This window comes from Leptodactylus fuscus, chromosome 2 (assembly GCF_031893055.1).
Source record: "Leptodactylus fuscus isolate aLepFus1 chromosome 2, aLepFus1.hap2, whole genome shotgun sequence".
NCBI lineage: Eukaryota > Metazoa > Chordata > Amphibia > Anura > Leptodactylidae > Leptodactylus > Leptodactylus fuscus.
Window position 1 is genome coordinate 88,898,234 of NC_134266.1, and position 25,122 is coordinate 88,923,355.

Sequence of the window (25,122 nt, forward strand, 5' to 3'; positions counted from 1 at the left end):
TGGTTTCTTAGCTAACTGCTTTTTAATGCATTTAGGTTTCTGTTCAGGGGGTCTCTCAGTGGATCCCCTGAAAGGAATACCGAACGCAGATGTGAACCGGGCCTCAGTGTCATTGTATTTACTGTTCTACATTTGCTTGTTTTCGATGTTCTACAAATGAGTGTTGTATGTGGAATACCAGTGTAATTGATAATAACAAGAAAAGCAAACTCCAAACAAAGCACCACAGTGTATTGTAGTCTGAGCCAAAGTGAAAGCACAGGTCAGGATTGTCACCTTCATGGTAGTTCTTAGCCATCTGCTTCCGACTCTGTATACTGTGCTGAAATCAGCTGATAGGTGGGGACGCCAAGTGTTCCCCGCTCATCTCGCCTCATAAGGATGGTTCTTCAATACAAAGTCTTAAGTGCACACTTGGCAGAGCTGTGCAGTAATAGTGATGAAGGAGTTTACGTCTGCCCTATAACCCACAGTCCATAAAGCTACTTGAATATACCACACACTGAAAGTTTCAATTTCCTGACACTGTTTTCACTTTTATATCATTGTGAAAAGGTTGACATTGTATGGAAATGATGTCCATGTGATTGGGGGAGCTATTTTCAGTGGGTGCTAGTGCGATTAGGTCAAGTATTTACTGCTAAGTACACATGTTCCTTATAGTATGATATTGGTACCTGCCAGTAATGGTGTCATAGGCAGAGGGTAGCTTGTAGGCGTGCCCAGGAATTTCTTTTAAATAATGACACAAGTTTAAAGATTCATTTTCATATTAAATACTACTTTAAAGCAGACGTCTTGACACATAGCTGTGATAGTGGAGAGACAATGAAGATCCAGGCAGTCCTGCGTATACAGAGGTATAGGAGGCATTAGCAGAAGAGAGCAATTTGTAGGCTTGTACTTGTGCGTGTTGATTTACATTTGTCTTATTATGGCTATACCATGGTCGTATCCCCTCCTGCCAGGCTCTGAAAAAGCTGAAAAGTACACAAATATGGATTATTACAATGAAGTTGATATTAAGGACAGAATACCAGTTTAGTTTATCTATAACAATTGCACATACAATGCTGCAAACTTGAGGCTCAACATCTTACCCTTTCTGATAGAAAAGGTGAATCAGAGAATTATTAATTGATTAAATAATGGTTTTATTTTATAGATTTCTTTTTATCAATATGAAAAAAAATCTTTAAATGTAGTTTTCCCACTTACATTTAACCCTCATAATAGGCTAACAATTCATCTCACTTTTCAGTTTGTGCTGTGTACACAAGAGCCAATATTCAGCAGTCATGTTATCAACGTTAACCCCTTAATGTCATGGGGTCGCATGGGGACTTATGGAGAGGACTCTGGACTGTATAATACAGCCAGCACCCACCACTAACAGCTGCGAATGGTGCCGACACCATTCACAGATGTTACCCCCTATAATTATATAGTTATGGAAGCTTTTCTGTGAGCTCCTTTATTTCGCTAACTCTTCTTCTTCTTCTTGCACACATAGAAGGCCTACAAACCTCATCAATATTTACCATGTTCCCTCTCCTCATCTTTCCTCTGTCTCTTTTAACTGCTCTCTCTGGAACGCCCGCTCAGTGTGTAACAAACTAGAATATATTAATGACTTATTCCTTAGTAAATCCCTCAGCCTGCTCGCCCTTACTGAAACTTGGATCCAGCAGGCAGATACAGCCTCCCTGCTGCTCTGTCTCATGGTGGCCTACAATTCTCACATACCTCTAGGCCTGACAACAGGCAGGGTGGTGGGGTAGGCTTACTTCTGTCACCACAGTGCATTTTTGAGGCCATTCCACTGGTACCCTCACTCACATTCCCCTTATTTGAAGTCCATGCTATCAGACTTTTCTGCCCACTCTCCTTATGTGTAGCCATGATCTACCATCCACCTGGCTCACCCTACCAATTCCTGGATCACTTTGTTTCCCCCCTTTTTATCCATCAAAATTCCTACCTTCATCATGGGTAACTTTAACATCCCTATTGACACTCCTGTCTCCCCAGCTGCCTCAGTTTCTCTCAATAACCTCTTTTTTTGGTCTTTCACAATGTTCTTCTTCTGCCACACATGTAGGTGGAAACACGATTGATCTTGTCTTCCATCGACTCCTCACAGTTTCTAAATTTATTAACTCTGCTCTGCCCCTCTCTGATCATAACCTTCTGTCTCTCACCATAAGTGCTCTCTCCCCTTCACAGGATACAACTACCCATCATACATATAGGAATTTGCGTGCTATCAACACCCAGCACCTCTCAGATACTCTACAGTCCTCTCTGTCCCCCATCTCCTCAATCTCCTGTCCCAATCTGGCCACCAGTCACTATAATGAAACCCTTAAAAATGCATTGGATAAAGGGGCTCCCCCCTCCACTCGTAAATTCCGACATAGGAGGCAGCAACCCTGGCACATGCCACAGACACATTTTCTTCAGCGGTGCTCTAGATGTGCCGAACATCTGTGGAGAAAATCACACTCACCTGCAGATTTCCTCCACTTCAAATTTATGATGAAAACATATAGTTCTGCCCCTCACCTCGCCAAACAAGCCTATTACACCGCCCTCATCTGTTCTCTCTCCAGCAACCCTAAAACGCTTTTTGAAACTTTTCACTCCTTACTCACACCCAAGGTACAGACACCATTCACAGACCTTAGTACTGATGACCTGGCCACTTATTTCCATAGTAAAATTGATAAGATCCATCAGGAAATAACTGCCCAAGCCCCAGGTGCCATTGATTCCCTCACCTACCGTAGTACTGATTCCCTCACCTACCGCACTTCAGACTGACCATTCTCATCTTTTGAACCTGTTACAGAATAGGAAGTCTCCCAGCTACTTTCTTCATCTCGCCCTACAACCTGCAGTAGTGACCCCTTCCCCTCACACCTTCTCCGATCTATGTCGCCTGCAGTCACAAGTTACCTTACTAAAATATTTAATCCTCTCTCTCTCTTCTGGAGTTTTCCCATCCTCTTTCAAACATGCTGTCATAACCCCACTATTGGAAAAACCCTCCCTGGACCCTTCCTGTGCTGCTAACTATCGACCCGTCTCTAACCTCCCCTTCATCTCTAAATCTTGGAACGCTTGGTCTATTCTCGTTTGATCCACCATCTCTCTGCTAACTCTTTGCTTGACCCCTTACAATCTGGTTTCAGCACTCTGCGCTCTACTGAAACGGCCCTCACAAAAGTCTCCAATGATCTCCTAATGGCTAAATCTAATGGTGACTTCTCTCTTCTTATTGTTCTGGACCTCTCTGCAGCATTTGACACTGTTGACCATCAACTCCTCCTCACTATGCTCTGCTCAGTCGGCCTCAAGGACACTGCACTCTCCTGGTTCTCCTCTTATCTTTCAGACTGCACTTTCAGTGTATCATTTGCAGCCTCTGTTTCTTCCACTCTTTCCCTTACTGTTGGGGTTCCTCAGGGCTTCTGGTACCATCTTTATGCTGATGACACCCAATTATACACATCTTCCCGTGACGTCACCCCTGCACTCATACAGAACACCAGCAACTGTCTCTCTGCTGTCTCAAATATCATGTCCTCACTCTATCTGAAACTAAATCCCTCTAAGACTGAACTACTACTGTTTCCACCATCTAATAGATTTGTCCCTGAAATATCCATTGCAGTCTCAGGCCTTACTATAACTCCTAGGCAGCAGGCCCACTGCCTTGGGGTTGTGTTTGAGCAGACCTTTCCTTCACCCCCATATCCAGCCACTCGCATGCTCATGTCACCTCCACCTCAAAAACATCTCCAGAATACGCCCATTCCTTACCAGCAATACATTAAATACACTTATTGTCGCTCTGATTCATTCTCGCCTTGATTACTGTAACTCCTTACTAATCGGTCTTCCCCTCACTAAACTCTCCCCTCTACAATGTATTCTGAATGCAGCGGCCAGGCTCATCTATTAGTCTAGATGCTACAGCAATGCCTCGGGTCTGTGCCAGTCACTACATTGGCTGCCTATTCATTATAGAATAATATATAAAGTTATCACTCTCATCCACAAGGCTCTCCATAATGCCGCACCTCCCTACATTTCCTCCCTCATCTCTGTCTACCGGCCAACCCGTGCTCTCAGCTCACTCAATGACCTAACACTTACATCCTCTATTATCAGAACCTCCCACGCTCGTATACATGACTTCTCCCGAGCTGCACCACTTCTCTGGAATGCTCTACCCCGGACAATCAGATTAACTCCCAATTTCTACAGTTTCAAATGCAAACTAAAGACACATCTTTTCAGACAGGCCTATCACAATTCCTAATGTAAACCCCTCCGTACCGTAAATAGAATCCCTAAAATGAACCCTTCTCTGTTCCAGCTCCCACATTACCCCACACGATATGATGCCATTTCAAACTAACTTCATACGTCCAGGCACCATCTGCACGTTAAAGGACATGACTGGTGACGGCTCATAAAGTTTTATGTTTGTGTAATGACAGTCACCTCTATTACAAAATTGTCTGACCACTGTATAAGCAATGCTGCCTCCGATGGAAAAATTTCAGATGCTATATTTAGTGTAACATTTCTGAGAATCCTTCTGTAACAGGCATTATAAGACATGACATTTGGAAATGTTGAATGCTAAAGGGTGAAAAGCAAGATCAATACAAATATTACTGACAAGCACAGTGCACAGTTATATTTTGCTGGCAGTTTACTGAGAAAATGCCTCAGATTACCGGATATGCAACATTTTCACAGACGTAGCGCACTGACGTACGTGACTTTATCTCATGCATTATATGTTGGCACATAGAGTAACTACGCACTGCAATGCAAGGCAATGGTGATATGCTAAGTTACAAAATAAATGTTCCAGCATGACTAACTGGTATGTTATCTGCTTGTTATAGCAAAAGACATACTTACTCTAGAGGACCTGAAAAACAGAAACCCAATCCACTTAATAAATGGTTACCCGTGGAAACCTTCAGACCTCAAAGACTATAATGGGGTCCACCCGGTTTCTGCTCAAAAAAATGCGGAGAGAAAAGTCTTAGGGGGAATTCACACGTAGTAAAGTGGATCGCAATCTGGCACGTATACGCGTGTCAGCAGTTTGCGCGCTCAAAAAGATCCCATTGATTTCGATGGGAGTTACGAGCGTATACGCCGCGTAATCTTGCGCCTGTAATTTTGCTATTACTATTGACAATGAATAAATTATATTGGAAAATATTTTAAATTTTTTTTCCTTATTCAGTGGTTAAACTTTATTTTCTATAAAATCAGAAACCCCCTTTAAATGATATGTCCATGGCCATCTTAAGATATACAATTCTCTATGATCTAATGATAATTACCTTAGTGAGTAAAGGAATATTGCCCAGTGATCCCAGGAATCCAAACACTAATGGGAAGAATCCTCTGTAAGAAAAATTAAATAAGTAAACTAATTGAATTATTAACCCTTTCTTGCTCTGAGCATGGAAATACTTCACATATGGATGTAAACTACTGTTTTGGCACATGGAGAAAAAGGAGAAAAAGCACCCCATAATTTATAAAAAAAATTCTCACTAACACAGCACTACCCCATATGTGGTTATAAAATGTTGTATGAGAACATTGCAGGGTTCAGAACAGAAAAAGCGCTATTTGGCTTTTGGAGGGTAGATTTTGCTGGAATAGTTTTCAGGTACCTTTGCTATGCCCTTAGAGTACCAACACAATGGAAATCCCCAAAAAGTGACGCATTTTGAAACCTACACCCACCAGTCTGTAGAAGAGTTATTTTTACTCACCTCCCCGGGCCTATACTTATTATACTATGGGTTTGAAGAGACCCAAGAGTACAATACAGGCACTGAAACAAACCGGAGGGCCGAACCTCACTAAAATTCATTGAAACTAATTTGAAAGGTTTCGCCTGAAGAAGTTTTATGCTCTTAGGGGGCATTCAAACGGTGAACGCAGCGCTGATTCTGGCACGATAACTCACGTAAGAATCAGCGCTGCAAAACAGAATCCCATTGACTTCAATGGGTTCCGTTTAACGCGCGTAACACATTGAAATCAATGGGTTAAAAAGCCTCCCATTGATTTCAATGTGTTATGCACATTAAACGGAACCCATTGAAGTCAATGGGATTTTGTTTTGCAGCGCTGATTTTTACATGAGTTATCGTGCCAGAATTAGCGCCACGTTAAACAGTGTGAATTCCCCCTTAGGATCATTTTATACTTGGGGAAGGGGCTCTGGAGAGTATATTGTGTACGGCCACTGAGGAGAATTATACGGAGGAGGCCTCTGGAGAGTATTATACTGGGGGGGGGGGGGGGGGGGGACACTGTGGGGATCATATTATACTGTGTGTGGGCCACTGTGGGGCATTTTACTGTGGTGAGGGGTAGGCTCTGGGGAGCATATTAGAATAATAATGCAGGTCACGGAGTAGAACCCATTAATTCTGGCAACCTCAAATTAGTGGTTATCAATAGTGCCATCCTCAGTGTTGTGCTCCTAGTGTTGCACAAAGAGTAGTTAAACGGTTTCCATGATTAGAAAAACATGATGGCTTTGTTTGTAAATGAAACAGCGCCACGCCAGTCTACAGGTTGTGTGTGGTATTATAGCTCGAGCCTATCCCCTTCAATGAAACTGAGCAGTGATACCAAACACAAGGTATCTGTCACGTCACTGTCATATATTGTAGGCTTATATACTTTTATTTGGTATTTACCTGAACAGACTGATAAAGCCATAGAATTCACACAACATTCCGATTAGTGGCCATCGTAAAAGGACCAACAACGCTCCACCTAAAAAGAAGGAGCTGCCCCTCAGTTTGTGTCGCTGGAAAAAGAAACTGAAAGTCCGTCTGAGGCCTATAATCAGCGCAAGGCCTGACAGGAACAAAATCTACAAGTTAAACACAGACAAATTTTTCAAGGGATTTTCTTCAGATTATTGATTGAGGCTAATAAACAGTCTATAGAATATACTTACATTTCCAAAAGCTAAGAGAACGCTATCAAAATAGAGTAAAACCCCAAATATTAGAAAGAAAATACCAAATCCAGTCAGACCAGCACCAAGCTCTGCAATGAGAATAAAAATGAATGAAGTCTATGGATCTCAGCTTTAGGTCTGCCACTACTCATCTAAGTCATTGCTACTTAAATCTCTGACTTATTGCTTGCAAGGGAGTTCTATGGTAACCTCCATTCATTGAGGGGTTCCTGGGTTGTGCACACGAAGGAGTTGGTTGTTCTCTCTGTCCAAACAGTTGCAAGATCGGGCAACTAAGATGCTCAGCCACTCTTCATGGTTTGGGTCCCTGTTACAGATCTTGCATTGGTGTTCAGGAGCTTCAAGTTGTGCTTCTGAAAGGACCCCCACAAACACCAAGGCACCAACTACCAACTACAACATCTCCACCACCAGTTGTGTCAATCACTATTACAGATAGGAGCAGTTCAGAGAGAAGGCTGTGCTATGTGATATGGCTTGTGGCTAAATAAATGTTATACAGTGGGGTGTTCAAGATCTCTTGAGATTATCTTTGTGATATAAGACATATCAATCAGACCAGAGTACTGCTACTATGTGAGACTCCAAGAGGGTTTCAGGTCGCTGCCGTGTCATCAGGACAGTGCAGGGCAGCAAGTGGGAATAAAAAAGACATTATAATAACATACAAGGGCATAGACATAGCTTAACATTTTCAGTCACTTCTATAGCGGCAGAATTTAAAAGGATTTACCAGATGCAGTCACTCACTCTGTATTTCGCTGATCATTGTCATTCAATGTAGGAGACGCAGTGTCTTGCCTTCCACTTCCTAGTTTACGTGTTCTATCCCAAATGACCCTTGGAATATGAAGAAATCAGCAGGAATGTTAACTCTGTGAGCAGCAGAAGCAGTGATGTAACTAGAGCTTTATATGACAATGTATGAGACTTGTACTGCAAATTTCAGTCTATCACTAGATTTGGCACCGCACGTTGAATTGCTACAGCGCAAAAACGGCATTTGACACCACAACATAAAGGTGGTCACAATCAGGGCCGCCATCAGGAATTTTGGGGCCCCATACAGCCTAAGTGTCTGCCCCCCCCCACACACACACACACACCTTATTTTGCGTCATACCAATTATGTATTACATTTCCCTTTATTTAGCAGCATTACAAGGCTTAATCAGATTCTATTTGCAGGTAAAATCTGCTACGTGTGAAAGCGCCTATAGAGAGCCAACACCATTTATAAAAGCCCTCCTAATAAATCCTCAGGGCTTTTTCACGTTGCGTTTTTGGCCTCCCTTGCCGGGATACGTTGGTAACCAGTCAGAATCAGCTGTCAACTTATCCCTGCACGAAGAACTGGCCATTAAAAAAAAAGGGGGGCCTGCAGTTCTCCATGCAGGGATAAGTGGGGAGCTGATTGTGACTGGTTACCAACGTATCCCGGCAAGGGAGGCCAAAAACGCAACGTGAATACTCCTTTAAAGTGAAAGTCCCACCCCCAAACAGGCTGCTATGCTAGTAGCATAGCCTGCATCATTATTATTCTGACAGGAGCTGACTAGAGATGAGCGAACACTAAAATGTTCGAGGTTCGAAATTCGATTCGAACAGCCGCTCACTGTTCGAGTGTTCGAATGGGTTTCGAACCCCATTATAGTCTATGGGGAACATATACTCGTTAAGGGGGAAACCCAAATCTGTGTCTGGAGGGTCACCAAGTCCACTATGACACCCCAGGAAATGATACCAACACCCTGGAATGACACTGGGACAGCAGGGGAAGCATGTCTGGGGGCATAAAAGTCACTTTATTTCATGGAAATCCCTGTCAGCTTGCGATTTTCGCAAGCTAACTTTTCCCCATAGAAATGCATTGGCCAGTGCTGATTGGCCAGAGTACGGAACTCGACCAATCAGCGCTGGTTCTGCTGGAGGAGGCGGAGTCTAAGATCGCTCCACACCAGTCTCCATTCAGGTCCGACCTTAGACTCCGCCTCCTCCGGCAGAGCCAGCGCTGATTGGCCGAAGGCTGGCCAATGCATTCCTATGCGAATGCAGAGACTTAGCAGTGCTGAGCCAGTTCTGCTCAACTACACATCTGATGCACACTCGGCACTGCTACATCAGATGTAGCAATCTGATGTAGCAGAGCCGAGGGTGCACTAGAACCCCTGTGCAAACTCAGTTCACGCTAATAGAATGCATTGGCCAGCGCTGATTGGCCAATGCATTCTATTAGCCCGATGAAGTAGAGCTGAATGTGTGTGCTAAGCTGATTGGCCGAATTCCGTACTCTGGCCAATCAGTGCTGGCCAATGCATTCTATTGGCGTGATGAAGCAGTGCTGAATGTGTGTGTTTAGCTCAACTACACCGGTGGAGTAGTTGAGCTAAGCACACAGATTCAGCTCTGCTTCAATCAGCGCCTGGCCAATGCATTCTATTAGCTTGATGAAGCAGAGTGTGCACAAGGGTTCAAGCGCACCCTCGGCTCTGATGTAGCAGAGCCGAGGCTGCACAAGGGTTCAAGCGCACCCTCAGCTCTGATGTAGCAGAGCCGAGGGTGCACTTGAACCCTTGTGCAGCCTCGGCTCTGCTACATCTGTGCACCCTCGGCTCTGCTACATCAGAGCCGAGGGTGCGCTTGAACCCTTGTGCAGCCTCGGCTCTGCTACATCAGAGCCGAGGGTGCGCTTGAACCCTTGTGCAGCCTCGGCTCTGCTACATCTGTGCACCCTCGGCTCTGCTACATCAGAGCCGAGGGTGCGCTTGAACCCTTGTGCAGCCTCGGCTCTGCTACATCAGAGCCGAGGGTGCGCTTGAACCCTTGTGCAGCCTCGGCTCTGCTACATCAGAGCCAAGGGTGCGCTTGAACCCTTGTGCAGCCTCGGCTCTGCTACATCAGAGCCGAGGGTGCGCTTGAACCCTTGTGCAGCCTCGGCTCTGCTACATCTGTGCACCCTTGGCTCTGCTACATCAGAGCCGAGGGTGCGCTTGAACCCTTGTGCAGCCTCGGCTCTGCTACATCAGAGCCGAGGGTGCGCTTGAACCCTTGTGCAGCCTCAGCTCTGCTACATCAGAGCCGAGGGTGCGCTTGAACCCTTGTGCAGCCTCGGCTCTGCTACATCAGAGCCGAGGGTGCGCTTGAACCCTTGTGCACACTCTGCTTCATCAAGCTAATAGAATGCATTGGCCAGCGCTGATTGAAGCAGAGCTGAATCTGTGTGCTTAGCTCAACTACTCCACCAGTGTAGTTGAGCGAAAACACACACATTCAGCACTGCTTCATCACGCCAATACAATGCATTAGCCAGTGCTGATTGGCCAGAGTACGGAATTCGGACAATCAGCGCTGGCTCGGCTGGAGGAGGCGGAGTCTAAGGTCGGACCAGAATGGAGACTGGTGTGGAGCAATCTTAGACTCCGCCTCCTCCAGCAGAGCCAGCGCTGATTGGCCGAATTCCGTACTCTGGCCAATCAGCGCTGGCCAGTGCATTCTATTGGCGTGATGAAGCAGTGCTGAATGTGTGTGTTTAGCTCAACTATGCCGGTGGAGTAGTTGAGCTAAGCACACAGATTCAGCTCTGCTTCAATCAGCACTGGCCAATGCATTCTATTGGCGTGATGAAGCAGTGCTGAATGTGTGTGTTTAGCTCAACTACTCCACCGGTGTAGTTGAGCTAAACACACACATTCAGCACTGCTTCATCACGCCAATAGAATGCATTGGCCAGCACTGATTGGCCAGAGTATGGAATTCGGCCAATCAGCGCTGGCTCTGCTGGAGGAGGCGGAGTCTAAGGTCGGACCAGAATGGAGACTGGTGTGGAGCGATCTTAGACTCCGCCTCCTCCAGCAGATCCAGCGCTGATTGGCCAAAGTACGGAATTCGGCCAATCAGCGCTGGCCAATGCATCCCTATGGGAAAAAGTTTATCTCACAAAAATCACAATTACACACCCGATAGAGCCCCATAAAGTTATTTTTAATAACATTCCCCCCTAAATAAAGGTTATCCCTAGCTATCCCTGCCTGTACAGCTATCCCTGTCTCATAGTCACAAAGTTCACATTCTCATATGACCCGGATTTGAAATCCACTATTCGTCTAAAATGGAGGTCACCTGATTTCGGCAGCCAATGACTTTTTCCAATTTTTTTCAATGCCCCCGGTGTCGTAGTTCCTGTCCCACCTCCCCTGCGCTGTTATTGGTGCAAAAAAGGCGCCAGGGAAGGTGGGAGGGGAATCGAATTTTGGCGCACTTTACCACGCGGTGTTCGATTCGATTCGAACGTGGCGAACACCCTGATATCCGATCGAACACTGTTCGCTCATCTCTAGTTATTACTACTACTACTAGCATTTAACATGTTGTGCCCATGTAGGCCAGACAATACTGTATGCTTTGGGTTAAGGTTCTAGGCTGAAAAAGCTGCAGTGTCCTCCTATACCCACACTCCAGGAAGGATAGGTAAGTAAATTCACAGAGGATCATCGGGTAAATACATTTGGGATATATATGCTACAAAGACCTCAGAGTTAGCTATAGAAAAACAGAGATAATACTAGTAATAAAAACAGTCTCCCAAGCTTTATACATGGGCAAGAAAAAGGGTAACAATGTTTTAATGTTTTAACCCCTTCCCGCCGATGGCATTTTTTGATTTTCGTTTTTCGTTTTTGACTCCCCTCCTTCTAAACCCCATAACTTTTTTATTTCTCCGCTCCCAGAGTCATATGAGGTCTTAATTTTTGCGGGACAATTTTTTCTTCATGATGCCACCATTAATTATTTTATATAATGTACTGGGAAGCAGGAAAAAAATTCAGAATGGGGTGGATTTGAAGAAAAAATGCATTTCTGCGACTTTCTTACGGGCTTTGGTTTTACGGCGTTCACTGTGCAGCCAAAATGACATGTCCCCTGTATTCTGTGTTTCGGTATGGTTCCAGGGATACCAAATTTATATGGTTTTATTTACATTTTGACCCCTAAAAAAAATTCCAAAACGGTGTTAAAAAATTTTTTTTCTAAAAGTCGCCATATTCCGACGGCCGTAACTTTTTTATACATAGGTGTACGGGGATGCATAGGGCGTCTTTTTTTGCGGGGCCGGGTGTACTTTTTAGTTCTACCATTTTCGGGAAATGTTATTGCTTTGATCACTTTTTATTCAAATTTTTATCAGAATTAAAACAGTGAAAAAACGGCGGTTTGGCACTTTTGACTATTTTTCCTGCTACGGCGTTTACCGAACAGGAAAAATATTTTTATAGATTTGTAGAGCGGGCGATTTCGGACGCGGGGATACCTAACATGTATATGTTTCACAGTTTTTAACTACTTTTATATTTGTTCTAGGGAAAGGGGGGTGATTTGAACTTTTAATACTTTTTATATTTTTTTATATTTTTTTTTACTTTTTTTTTTATTTATTTTTTTTGCATTTATTAGACCCCCTAGGGGTGTTAAACCCCAGGGGGTCTGATCACTAATGCAATGCATTACAATGCTAATGCATTGCAATGCATTGCAAAAAATCATCATCTCTTTTGCAGGCTGTATACACCAGCCTGCAAAAGAGAGAATTTGCAGACTGGCTGGGAGCCCTTAACAAGGCTCCCGGCTGTCATGGCAACGGGGGGTCGGCCCTGGAGCATGCTCCAGGAGCCGGCGATCCCTGCCAAAATGGCGGCGCCCATGCGCCGCCGGGAAGATGGCACCTCCGGCGCCTTTGACAGCAGCACCGGAGGGGTTAATGCCTCCGATCGGTCCGGGGACCGATCGGAGGCATTAGAGCCGGTTGTCTACTGCTTAGAGCAGTAGACACCCGGCGGCTATGACGGTCGCCATAGTTACAGACCCGACACGCGCCGTACTATTACGGCGCATGTCGGGAAGGGGTTAAAATTGTGACTTTCAGGCTCCATATCTCACCATCCACTACAGCTTGGAACGTGAGACTACCACTATTTTATAGACAATGATCTTGGCTATCTCATACATAAATTTGACTTGCAACTATTAAAGAGGACCTTTCACCACTTTTGGGCACATGCAGTGTTATATACTGCCGGGAAGCTGACAGTGCGCTGAGTTCAGCGCACTGTCGGCTTTCCCGATCCGTGCCCGGTGTAAAGAGCTTACGGTGCCGGTACCGTAGTGCTCTATGGTCAGAAGGGCGTTTCTGACCATTAGCCAGGAACGTCCTTCTGCCTCGCGGCGCCAATCGCGCTGTGCTGTGGAGCGGGGAGGAACTCCCCCCTCCCTCCCTGATAATGCTCGTCTATGGACGAGCTGTGTGAGCAGAGGGAGGGGGCGTTCCTCCCCGCTCCACAGCACAGCGTGATTGGCGCCGCGAGGCAGAAGGACGTTCCTGGCTAATGGTCAGAAACGCCCTTCTGACCATAGAGCACTACGGTACCGGCACCGTAAGCTCTTTACACCAGGCACGGATCGGGAAAGCCGACAGTGCGCTGAACTCAGCGCACTGTCAGCTTCCCGGCAGTATATAACACTGCATGTGCCCAAAAGTGGTGAAAGGTCTTCTTTAAGTATAGTTGGTACCCTGCTAAGTCTCAGTTGTTACTGGCTGAGTGAAGCTGAGCAGGCAAAGGTTTCAGCAGCTGATTAGAGTATAGCGTCGGTATGTGTTGCACAGTGCACCGAAACCTTGGTCCCTGCCTGTGCTCCATGTGGTGATTCTGCAGAAAGCAGCAACAGGTCATTCTACAGCTGTCCTCCACATCAGGGTCCTTCTAGGCCAGGCTGCAGGTTCACAAGTGGTCAGTACCAGGTCTAATAGGCTGTATTTGTGTGATTCTTGTCTCTTTGCAGCACACTGTTAAGTAGTTGTCCAGTTATGAAGATATTTGATACTGACGATCTATCCACAGGAACATCCCGCATGTGCCCGAAGACATGAAAGGTCCTCTTTAAGCTTACCTAGCAGTCCTACTAGCCACACAGTGATGAGCTTGACGGCAACTCGGGTCCTCGCACCACCACTAGCATTGACAGCATATTCAAATTAAACCCTAAATAGCCCTTACCTTACTGATCCTTTTCTCTTCGAGGATCAGATTCTTACTACTGACGTGAGGAGAGGTCTAATGGAACATGGCCCATGTCAACCAGGATTGAATGATGTCTATAACAATTTTCCCTGTGACACAGAAAAAAGACGATTCAGCCCATCTTGGTATAGTCACAAACTAGGAAAATCATGCACAGTTCAACAACAATGGTTAAATCACTCATCCAAAAGCCAGTGGCTTTATTATTCCTGCTGTTGGCTGTTTAGGGGGGTATCGTCACTCCTTGGGGAGAGACCACAATATAGGTGTGTGGAGACTCATTAAGCCTTTAGCACTCCACTTTGCAAGGGACTATAACTGGTAATAATCCCAGCATCATTGCAAAACAGAGGCCTCTTAGAAGGTCATTACTACTCCACTTTGGATTCTGGGTAAAAAAAAATATGCAAATCTATTCTCCAGGGTGTAATTAGGAGAACAGTGCCTCTGTATGCTGCCCTCTAGTGACAGCCTCCTTAACATCATGCATGAGTTTATTGCCAAATTAGTATTTCTATTCCAAAAGGAACAGATTACCAGCTATGGACAGTGCTGTTTCGGCCAGAATCCCTAGCGGAGCAGGAATGACTTGTAAGTCTCCGTACACCTATGTAGGCACACACTCTCCCTAATGTGTATGATTATCCCCTGACCCTGGTCTATAGTCTCTCACTCTACCAAATCAGTATCCCTGCGCTATGCTGAGGAGGTTCAAAAGGCTGAAACAGCGCAGTCCATAGCTGGGAATCTGTTCCTTTTGGAATAGAAATACTAATTTGGCAATAAACTCTGCATCATGTCAGTAGGCTTTTTAACTGAGTCATGCATGATGTTAAGGGGGCTGTCCCTAGAGGGCGGCATATAGAGGCACTGTTCTCCTAATTACATCCTGGCAGTGCCGCACCTCCCATGAGGCGACCTGAAGCGAGTGCTTCAGGCGGCACTATGCCAGGGCCTCAGGGAGGGCGGCATTTTTTGCTAACCTAAGCCAGTCCAGGACAAGCTGTCCTGGACTGGCTTAGCACGGAGTGGTGGTTTGGGGAGGACACTGGAGCAGCACTGCTCCAGCAGCCTCCCCTCACGCTCAGGCAGATCGCAGGCAGTCTCCGGGCCTGCTCTCTGCCGGCGAATGGCGCTAAGCCCCGCCCCCTTTGAGTCACCATGCCCCTCCACTAAGCCACGCCCCCGCTCCGCCCCCTCCCCCGACAGGGGGGGGGGCGGCTTTCTGTACTTCGCCTCGGGCGGTGAAAGGAGCAGGTTCACCCCTGCATCCTGGAGAATAGATTTGCATATTTTTTACCCAGAATCCCTAGCAGAGCAGGAATGACTTGTAAGTCTCTGTACTGCCTATGTAGGCACACACTCTCCCTGATGTGTATAATTACCCCCTGACCCTGGTATATAGTTTCTCACTCTGCCAAGTCAGTATCCCTGCGCTATGCTGAGGAGGTTCAAAAGGCATAAACAGCGCAGTCCATAGCTGGGAATCTGTTCCTTTTGGAATAGAAATACTAATTTGCCAATAAACTCTGCATCATGTCAGCAGGCTTTTTAACTGAGTCAAGCATGATGTTAAGATTTGCATATTTTTTTTTACCCAGAATCCCTAGTGGAGCAGGAATGACTTGCAAGTCTCCGTACACCTATGTAGGCACACACTCTCCCTAATGTGTATGATTATCCCCTGACCCTAGACTGATAGATGTCACTCTTTCTTTAGCACAACAGGGTCTTGCATTTAGGTGTCACAAAGAATATGGTGGCTTTGGTGGCTGAGATGTCAATGAGGGCAATTTTTGCTAGCACAGTTTGACACTGTTCTTGAAAATAATATGACAAATCCAGTAGGCCTTGTTACTTATCTGAGTTCAGAATCACAAAATGAACTGATTTCTGTACTTGCAAGTGAAACAATAGGAGCTATCATAGAGGAAGTGAAAGCTGAAAAGTTGTTCTCAGTAATTGTGGATTCCATAATTGATATCATAAAAATAGACCAGTTCTCCTTATCATTAAGATATGTCACCAAAACTGGTAAAAGCCATGAGCGTTTTATTACATTTGAATTGCTTCCAGAGTCATTCTGTAACTTATTACTTAATGTGCTCACCAAAGAACTTGGTCTTAATGAGAACTTAATGAGCAGGCAAGCCTATGTTGGGGCAAGGACCATGTAAGGTCACTTAATGGAGCTGCAAGCCAGAGTTTTGTTTTAACTACTCTGAAAAAGCATTTTATGTGCATTGCTGTGCACACAACCTCTATTTAAAGGGGTATTCCCATAACTCTTGTTCTGCAGCCTGCAGGCTCTGTGCTCTCTTCACTTCCTGGATTTCTCGGCACATTGGTTTCACTTGCTCTGCTATCTGCTATGTTTGTAGTCAGTAATGAGGGATTGGTTGTAAATACATTACTACAGTATAAAGCTGATGTGGAAACTGATGTAGCAGAGCTGGATTTGAGTCAGCTTGCATTACATACAGAGGTAAAGGACTCCTTATCTCAGCTCTTATCAGCCAAATTCAATTAAACTGGCTGATAAGTGGAAAAGCTGAAGATAGACAGCACAGTAATCCCGGAGCTCTCACCTCCCCCATCTGAGGAGCTCCATTGCTTGTCAGACACACAACAATGTCAATGTCAACAATGAAGTGAATAAATTAAGATAGCGGCCAAACAAAGCAGTTTTGATAAAGCAATGTATTTAGGAAATGTCTTAAATCCACACAAACTAGCAGTATAGATAGGATGCTTTTCATGGGACAACCCCTTTAATTCTGATCGATGCAGCGTGTGCATTGTGCAGTGCTAAGATTTTCATTGGTACTCTCGAAACTCTGTACACATTTTTAACATCAAGTCTGCCTAGATATAAGATTATTTTATTTTATTTTATAAATTATTTATATCCAAGAAAACAAAGACACAGGAAATACTAGCCATATAAAATTGATCTACAAACAAACAGAAGACAGTAGACCACCCTAAGGAGAGTCAATGACAAACAAAGAGACAAAGTGTGAGATACCCGCAGTAAAACACTGAATAAGAGGTAAATGTAAAAGCAAAAAGTTGGAACAGAGCCATAGAAGCTCATAGCTATGCCATATTGTGCAGTAACATGCCGCCGGCCACAGACACAGCCATGGTAAGCCTATGCCATAATATATAGTAACATGCCACTGTCACCACCAGAGGGACCCTATTCCATATTATATAGTAACATATCGCTGTTCACAGTCTAGTGAGCCTATTCCATATAAGATAATAACGTCTATCTGGCTACAAGGACCACTAGAGAGTCTAACAAGATGCCAGCCGCAGTCACCAGTAGAGGGAGCCTACTCCACAGAATATAGTAACATTCCACTGTCACCACTAGAGGGAGCTAATATCATAAGGTAAAGTAACATACCGATGACTGCAATTACTATTAGAGAGAACCTATTCCATATGAGAGACTAACACAGGTATACGATTCTTGAGAAAGAGCAAAATAAAATCCTGGAGGGAACAGTGTTGGCACTAAAAAGGCTATCAGACAAAAATGAGCTGCTAAGAAACAGGTGACTGATGAAGTAATGCAAAGCTTGCCTGCAATCTTTGAGGCTCTGTGCTGCATTAAGATGCATAAAAGTACTACTCCAAAAGTTGCTGCTGAAGCCAACGGTCTGTTGACAAAACTAAGTACTTATGAACTTAAACTAATACTAGTTTTTTGGAATACACTCTTAAAGAGGACCTTTCATGGGTTTGGGCACAGGCAGTTCTATATACTGCTGGAAAGCTGACAGTGCACTGAATTCAGTGCACTGTCAAGTTTGCCGATCTGTGCCCCTGATAAAGAGCTATCGGTCCCGGTACCGTAGCTCTTTACAGTCAGAAGGGCATTCCTGACAGTCTGTCAGGAACGTCCTTCTCCACAGCAGCGCCTTTAGCACTGTACAGTGTGAGCGGAGAGGAACACCCCCTCCCCTCCTGATAATACTCATCTATGGACGAGCACTGTGAGCAGAGGGAGGGGGCGTTAGGGGACCGATAGCTCTTTACCCGGGGCACAGATCGGGAAAGCCGACAGTGCGCTGAATTCAGCGCACTGTCAGCTTTCCAGCAGTATATAGAACTGCCTATGCCCAAATCCATGAAAGGTCTTCTTTAAAGAAAACATATGTCTTTTAAAATTACCTTCAAAAAGAATCACTGGACATCAATGCAGCTGTACATGTAATAGATACACGCATGACACAAATAAGAGAGCTGCAATCAGATGAGGCATTTGTAACTATTGAGAACATGGTCAAAGAGCTAGCTACTATGTGTCAGAACACTACAGCATATCACGAAGGAGAGGTACGTAAGAGGAAACGGTTTAGTGATGAAAAAGCTGAAGTTAAAGTGTGTGGCGCTGTGGCTTAGTTGGTTAAAGCGCCTGTCTAGTAAACAGGAGATCCTGAGTTCGAATCTCAGCAGTGCCTAATATTTACCAGGGGGCCACACGGTGGCTCAGTGGTTAGCATTGCAGCGCTGGAGTCCTGGTGTTCAAATCCCACCATGGGCAAAAAAAACATCTGCAAGGAGTTTGTATGTTCTCCCTGTGTTTGCATGGAATTCCATCCCATATTCCAAAAAAGACATACTGATAGGAAAAAAATGTACATTGTGAGCTCTATGTGGGGCTCACAATCTACATTTAAAAAAAAAAGCTGAAGTTAAGCCAATTGAGGATAGCCGAGCTCGCTTTAGAACTGAAGTATTTTATTATATACTTGATGTATTGTGGGTCAGTTTGAGCATCGATTTTCAGATTTTAGAGAAATAGCTAAATAGTTCAGTCCACTAATAATAAACATTTTCAAGACCCAGATGTAGCCAATAAAGTGATTGAACTTGTTCACTTCTATTCTGTCTGTCTACTGAACCCCAGGTTGTGTTAGATGAATTCCTCATTTTCGTTAATATATACAATGAACTGTCAACTGACAAAAAGCAGGTTACCACTGACAAAATCTTACCATTTCTCATCGCCAATGACATGCATCAAGCTTTTCCAAACTTGAGTACACTTTACCGTATTTGTCACTATTCCCGTCAGTAGTGCAAAAGTGGAGAGAAGTTTCAGCCACTTGAAACTTATAAAAACCCATCTACGAGCATGCAGCATGAAGCCAGAATGTCGAATTTAACCCTACTAAGTATTGAGAGGGACAATGAAATTGACAAAGACAAGGTAGTTCTCAGATTTGCCGATGTGAAGGAGAGAGAAACAGCCCTGTAAGAAGTGACTTTTTCATTTATATAGTTCAACAGATTTTTGTATTGATCTATTAGTTTGAAAATTGGAGAAAAGATTATGAAAATATTAGTTTGATCCAAAAGAGACATGGATTTTGTGAGTAATATCATTTACAATTTAATTCATACCAGTTATGTTAAACAGTTTTGTCCATCTATAACGTATATGTGTTCAGAATTCGGGCCTAATAGTGGAAGATGGAAATGGCAGGCTTTTGCTTAGTATTTCCTAAGTCATAGGCAGGAGACCATGTTTTCTTTCCTTGTGTTTGGCTATCCTATTGCTGTCAAATATCAAATTAGTTTGGATTTGTAGCCCTTTATAAACAAAGTGTGCACGTCTGCTGCTGTACTTATATAGATTTGATATTGAGCTGGCTGCTTCCGTTTTTTCTACTGTTGTTCATTCTTAAGTAAAGAGGCCTTCTTATGTAGTAGACTGCATTTATACTTGGCTATAGATACTGTATGTTATGTATATATCCTTTTATGCCACTCTCAAACACTTATTTATCACAAATAATTTAGACGCATATGTAGCACTATTAATCATTAAGAATGCATTACAACTACTGTGGTCAAGATATGCCTCTGAAGTTGTCAACATGGATTGGAGCGCCCACTGGGTTGGGGGCCCACTCAGACGTGTTTCACCTTCCCTGTGCTCAGACCTTATCTACGCCTCTGCTCCAGGGGGAAGAGAATCTGAGAAAGGGACTGATAGGCTGAGCACAGAAAAGTCTGCACCCATTTCAATCAATTGCTCTTTATTCTTCCCACATAATAACCCTAATATTATATGCCCTCACATTCTAATGTTCTCCTCAAATAGACACAACAATATAAAGTCTGTCTCCTGGTGCACCCACAGTTTAATGTCCCCCTCCAGCTGCCCCCACGGTTTAATGTCCTCCTCCATTTGCCCCAGTTTAATCTCCCCCTCAAGCTACCCCCACGGTTTAATGTCCCCTTCCAACTGCCCCAGTTTAAACTGGGGGCAACTAGAGGGGGACATTAAACTGTGGAGTTAGCTGGTGGGGGACATTAAACTGAGGGTAACTAAAGTGGGACATTAAACTGTGAGGTTAGTTGGTGGGGGACGTTAAATTGGGGCCACCGGAGGGGGACATTAAACCGTGGGGGCAACTGGAAGAGGACATTAAATTGTGGGGGCAGTTGGAGGGGGACATTAAATTGTGGGGGCAGCTGGAGGGGGACATTAAACTGGGGGAAACTAGAGGGGCACATTAATGTCCCCCTCCAGCTGTCCCAGTTTAATGCCCCCTTCTAGTTACCCCCATGTTAATGTTCTCCTCCAGCTACTCCCCTAGGTTTAATTTCCCCCTCCAGATGCCCCCAGTTTAAGGACCCCTAACCTCCATCAAATGCCAGCAGCACCCCAAAGACCCCTGTCTTCCATTAGATGCTAGCAAGACCCAAAAGACCCAGTCTCCCTCAATGCCAATGGTACTCCAGGGACTCCTATACCACCCTAAACATCAATCTAATCCCCCAGACTCTCCAGGATATAGTCCCATGTAAAACATCACTCTCTTTTCAGCCCCTCAACTATGCAGTCCCATGTAAATACATTACTCCCTCCCCTCAACCTTCTCCAACATGCAGTCCCATGCTACATAATCCTATCACTCCCCTTCTATCCTGCAGTCCCACAAGATAGTCCTCACTGCTTTCTGTTCTTCCTCTATAGAGCACAGCACTGTGGTGGAAGAGACCCCGCCCTCCTCAGAGAGGCCCCGCCCCTTCCTGTGACATCAGACATACTTGGACATTCTAGTCACACTGAGCACACAGGACCACAGTGGTGAGGCAGGCTCCTGTCCTCTCTTGCTTCACCACTGTATTCAACTCATGTCTGAATGCAGATGAGTTGAATCCGGGACATACCTCCCACTAACTGGAACTGCGGGACATGACCCCGAATCTGGGACTAATACTATAGGATGTTCCTGTGCATTGCCATGTGAATCACTGAACTATTTCTCTTCACGTTTCATTAATTATTTTTTATCAAGTTTACCTTGTTTATCCTTCGCATAATAAACTAGTAAAATAGTTTTGCGTGCAACATATGTGATTGTGTACTGAGCTTAGATCCCTAGCAGAAGAAGAACCTCCTGTATTCTACAGAGCTCCTAGCAAGATTCGGGTGGAGGCACTGTGCCATAGTGAGGTGAGAACTAGAACACATCCTGCCTACAGAGGTGGGCGCAAAGGAGCGTTACACCCCTTAGGCTTTCAACACTGCCTGCATCCTTCTGGGCATGCTCTCAATCAGATTTAAGGATGTCTTCACCGAAATCTGATCCAAGGTTTCTTCTACACATTCTGATACTAGTCGACTCACGTAAGCTAAAATACAGCTTTTTTCTCCTCCTCCACCCACAAGTGTTCGATGAATTGAGATTTGGGGACAATTCAGCATCTCTACTTCATTGTCATGGAACCATTTCTTCACTAATCTCAAGATATGTTTTGGGTTGTTGTCCTGCTGGAACACTATGTTGTCCTTTTCAAACCGATAGTCATACTCACGTATACAGTCCTATGAAAAAGTTTGGGCACCCCTATTAATCTTAATCATTTTTAGTTCTAAATATTTTGGTGTTTATAACAGCCATTTCAGTTTGATATATCTAATAACTGATGGATACAGTAATATTTCAGGATTGAAATGAGGTTTATTGTACTAACAGAAAATGTGCAATATGCATTAAACCAAAATTTGACCGGTGCAAAAGTATGGGCACCTCAACAGAAAAGTGACATTAATATTTAGTAGATCCTCCTTTTGCAAAGATAACAGCCTCTAGTCGCTTCCTATAGCTTTTAATCAGTTCCTGGATCCTGGATAAAGGTATTTTGGACAAACAATTCAAGTTCAGTTAAGTTAGATGGTCGCCGAGCATGGACAGCCCGCTTCAAATCATCCCACAGATGTTCAATGATATTCAGGTCTGGGGACTGGGATGGCCATTCCAGAACATTGTAATTGTTCCTCTGCATGAATGCCTGAGGATTTGGAGCGGTGTTTTGGATCATTGTCTTGCTGAAATATCCATCCCCGGCGTAACTTCAACTTCGTCACTGATTCTTGAACATTATTCTCAAGAATCTACTGATACTGAGTGGAATCCATGCGACTCTCAACTTTAACAAGATTCCCGATGCCGGCATTGGCCACACAGCCCCAAAGCATGATGGAACCTCCACCAAATTTTACAGTGAGTAGCATGTGTTTTTCTTGGAATGCTGTTTCTTTTTGGACGCCATGCATAACGCCTTTTTTTATAACCAAACAACTCAATTTTTGTTTCCAAAATGAAGCTGCCTTGTCCAAATGTGCTTTTTCATACCTCAGGCAACTCTATTTGTGGCGTACGTGCAGAAACGGCTTCTTTCTCATCACTCTCCCATACAGCTTCTATTTGTGCAAAGTGCGCTGTATAGTTGACCGATGCACAGTGACACCATCTGCAGCAAGATGATGCTGCAGCTCTTTGGAGGTGGTCTGTGGATTGTCCTTGACTGTTCTCACCATTCTTCTTCTCTGCCTTTCTGATATTTTTCTTGGCCTGCCACTTCTGGGCTTAACAAGAACTGTCCCTGTGGTCTTCCATTTCCTTACTATGTTCCTCACAGTGGAAACTGACAGGTTAAATCTCTGAGACAACTTTTTGTATCCTTCCCCTGAACAACTATGTTGAACAATCTTTGTTTTCAGATCATTTGAGAGTTGTTTTGAGTAGCCCATGATGCCACTCTTCAGAGGAGATTCAAATAGGAGATCAACTTGCAATTGGCCACCTTAAATACCTTTTCTTATGATTGGATACATCTGGCTATGAAGTTCAAAGCTCACTGAGGTTACAAAACCAATTTTGTGCTTCAGTAAGTCAGTAAAAAGTAGTTAGGGGAATTCAAATCAATAAAATGATAAGGGTACCCATACTTTTGCACCGGTCAAATTTTGGTTTAATGCATATTGCACATTTTCTGTTAGTACAATAAACCTCATTTCAATCCTGAAATATTACTGTGTCCATCAGTTATTAGTAGAGATGAGCGAACAGTGTTCTATCGAACTCATGTTCGATCGGATATTAGGCTGTTCGGCATGTTCGAATCGAATCGAACACCGCGTGGTAAAGTGCGCCATTACTCGATTCCCCTCCCACCTTCCCTGGCGCCTTTTTTGCTCCAATAACAGCGCAGGGTAGGTGGGACAGGAACTACGACACCGGTGACGTTGAAAAAAGTAGGCAAAACCCATTGGCTGCCGAAAACATGTGACCTCTAATTTAAAAGAACAGTGACGCCCAGCTTCGCGTCATTCTGAGCTTGCAATTCACCGAGGACGGAGGTTTCCATCCAGCTAGCTAGGGCTTAGATTCTGGGTAGGCAGGGACAGGCTAGGATAGGAAGGAGAAGACAACCAACAGCTCTTATAAGAGCTAAATTCCAGGGAGAAGCTTGTCAGTGTAACGTGGCACTGACGGGCTCAATCGCCGCAACCCAGCTTTCCCAGGATCCTGAATGGAATACACTGTCAGTGTATTCCCGTATACCCGATATATACCCCGATACCCGTTCCAACGGTGTGCCCCCCCACCTTCACCCCAGAAATACCCTGCAAGTCCCCTAGCAATAGAATTGGGGCTATATACACCCACAATTTTTACTACTGGTATACAGTGCCATTGTCTGACTGGGAATTCAAAAAATATATTGGGAATACAAATACCCTCATTTCTTGCTACTGCCATATAGTGCCAGTGTCTGACTGGGAATTCAAAGAATATATTGGGGTTACGTGCACCCACAATTTTTACTACTGGTATACAGTGCCATTGTCTGACTGGGAATTCAAAGAATATATTGGGAATACAAATACCCTCATTTCTTGCTACTGCCATATAGTGCCAGTGTCTGACTGGGAATTCAAAGAATATATTGGGGTTACGTGCACCCACAATTTTTACTACTGGTATACAGTGCCATTGTCTGACTGGGAATTCAAAGAATATATTGGGGTTATAAATACCCTCATTTCTTGCTACTGCCATATAGTGCCAGTTTCTGACTGGTAATTCAAAGAATATATTGGGGTTACGTGCACCCACAATTTTTACTACTGGTATACAGTGCCATTGTCTGACTGGGAATTCAAAGAGTATATTGGGAATACAAATACCCTCATTTCTTGCTACTGCCATATAGTGCCAGTTTCTGACTGGGAATTCAAAGAATATATTGGGGTTACGTGCACCCACAATTTTTACTACTGGTATACAGTGCCATTGTCTGACTGGGAATTCAAAGAGTATATTGGGAACACAAATACCCTCATTTCTTGCTACTGCCATATAGTGCCAGTTTCTGACTGGGAATTCAAAGAATATATTGGGGTTACGTGCACCCACAATTTTTACTACTGGTATACAGTGCCATTGTCTGACTGGGAATTCAAAGAATATATTGGGGTTATAAATACCCTCATTTCTTGCTACTGCCATATAGTGCCAGTTTCTGACTGGTAATTCAAAGAATATATTGGGGTTACGTGCACCCACAATTTTTACTACTGGTATACAGTGCCATTGTCTGACTGGGAATTCAAAGAGTATATTGGGAATACAAATACCCTCATTGCTTGCTACTGCCATATAGTGCCAGTTTCTGATTGGTAAT

The 25,122-nt window shown here is 44.2% G+C and overlaps 1 protein-coding gene and 1 non-coding gene across 2 annotated transcripts; one reads left to right on the plus strand and one right to left on the minus strand.

Moving 5' to 3' along the window:
* Positions 1-843: 843 nt before the first annotated feature.
* GOLT1A (golgi transport 1A) lies at positions 844-7,853 on the minus strand. Its single transcript, XM_075264207.1, has 5 exons — positions 7,796-7,853; positions 7,022-7,113; positions 6,756-6,934; positions 5,376-5,439; positions 844-980 (listed from the first exon to the last, which is right to left on the minus strand). Exons 1-5 carry the CDS (start codon positions 7,818-7,820, stop codon positions 939-941), a joined length of 402 nt encoding a protein of 133 aa, XP_075120308.1. The 5' UTR covers positions 7,821-7,853; the 3' UTR covers positions 844-938.
* Positions 7,854-18,519: 10,666 nt separating this feature from the next.
* TRNAT-AGU (transfer RNA threonine (anticodon AGU)) lies at positions 18,520-18,593 on the plus strand. Its single transcript has one exon. It is a non-coding gene; the product is annotated as a tRNA-Thr (tRNA).
* Positions 18,594-25,122: the final 6,529 nt, after the last annotated feature.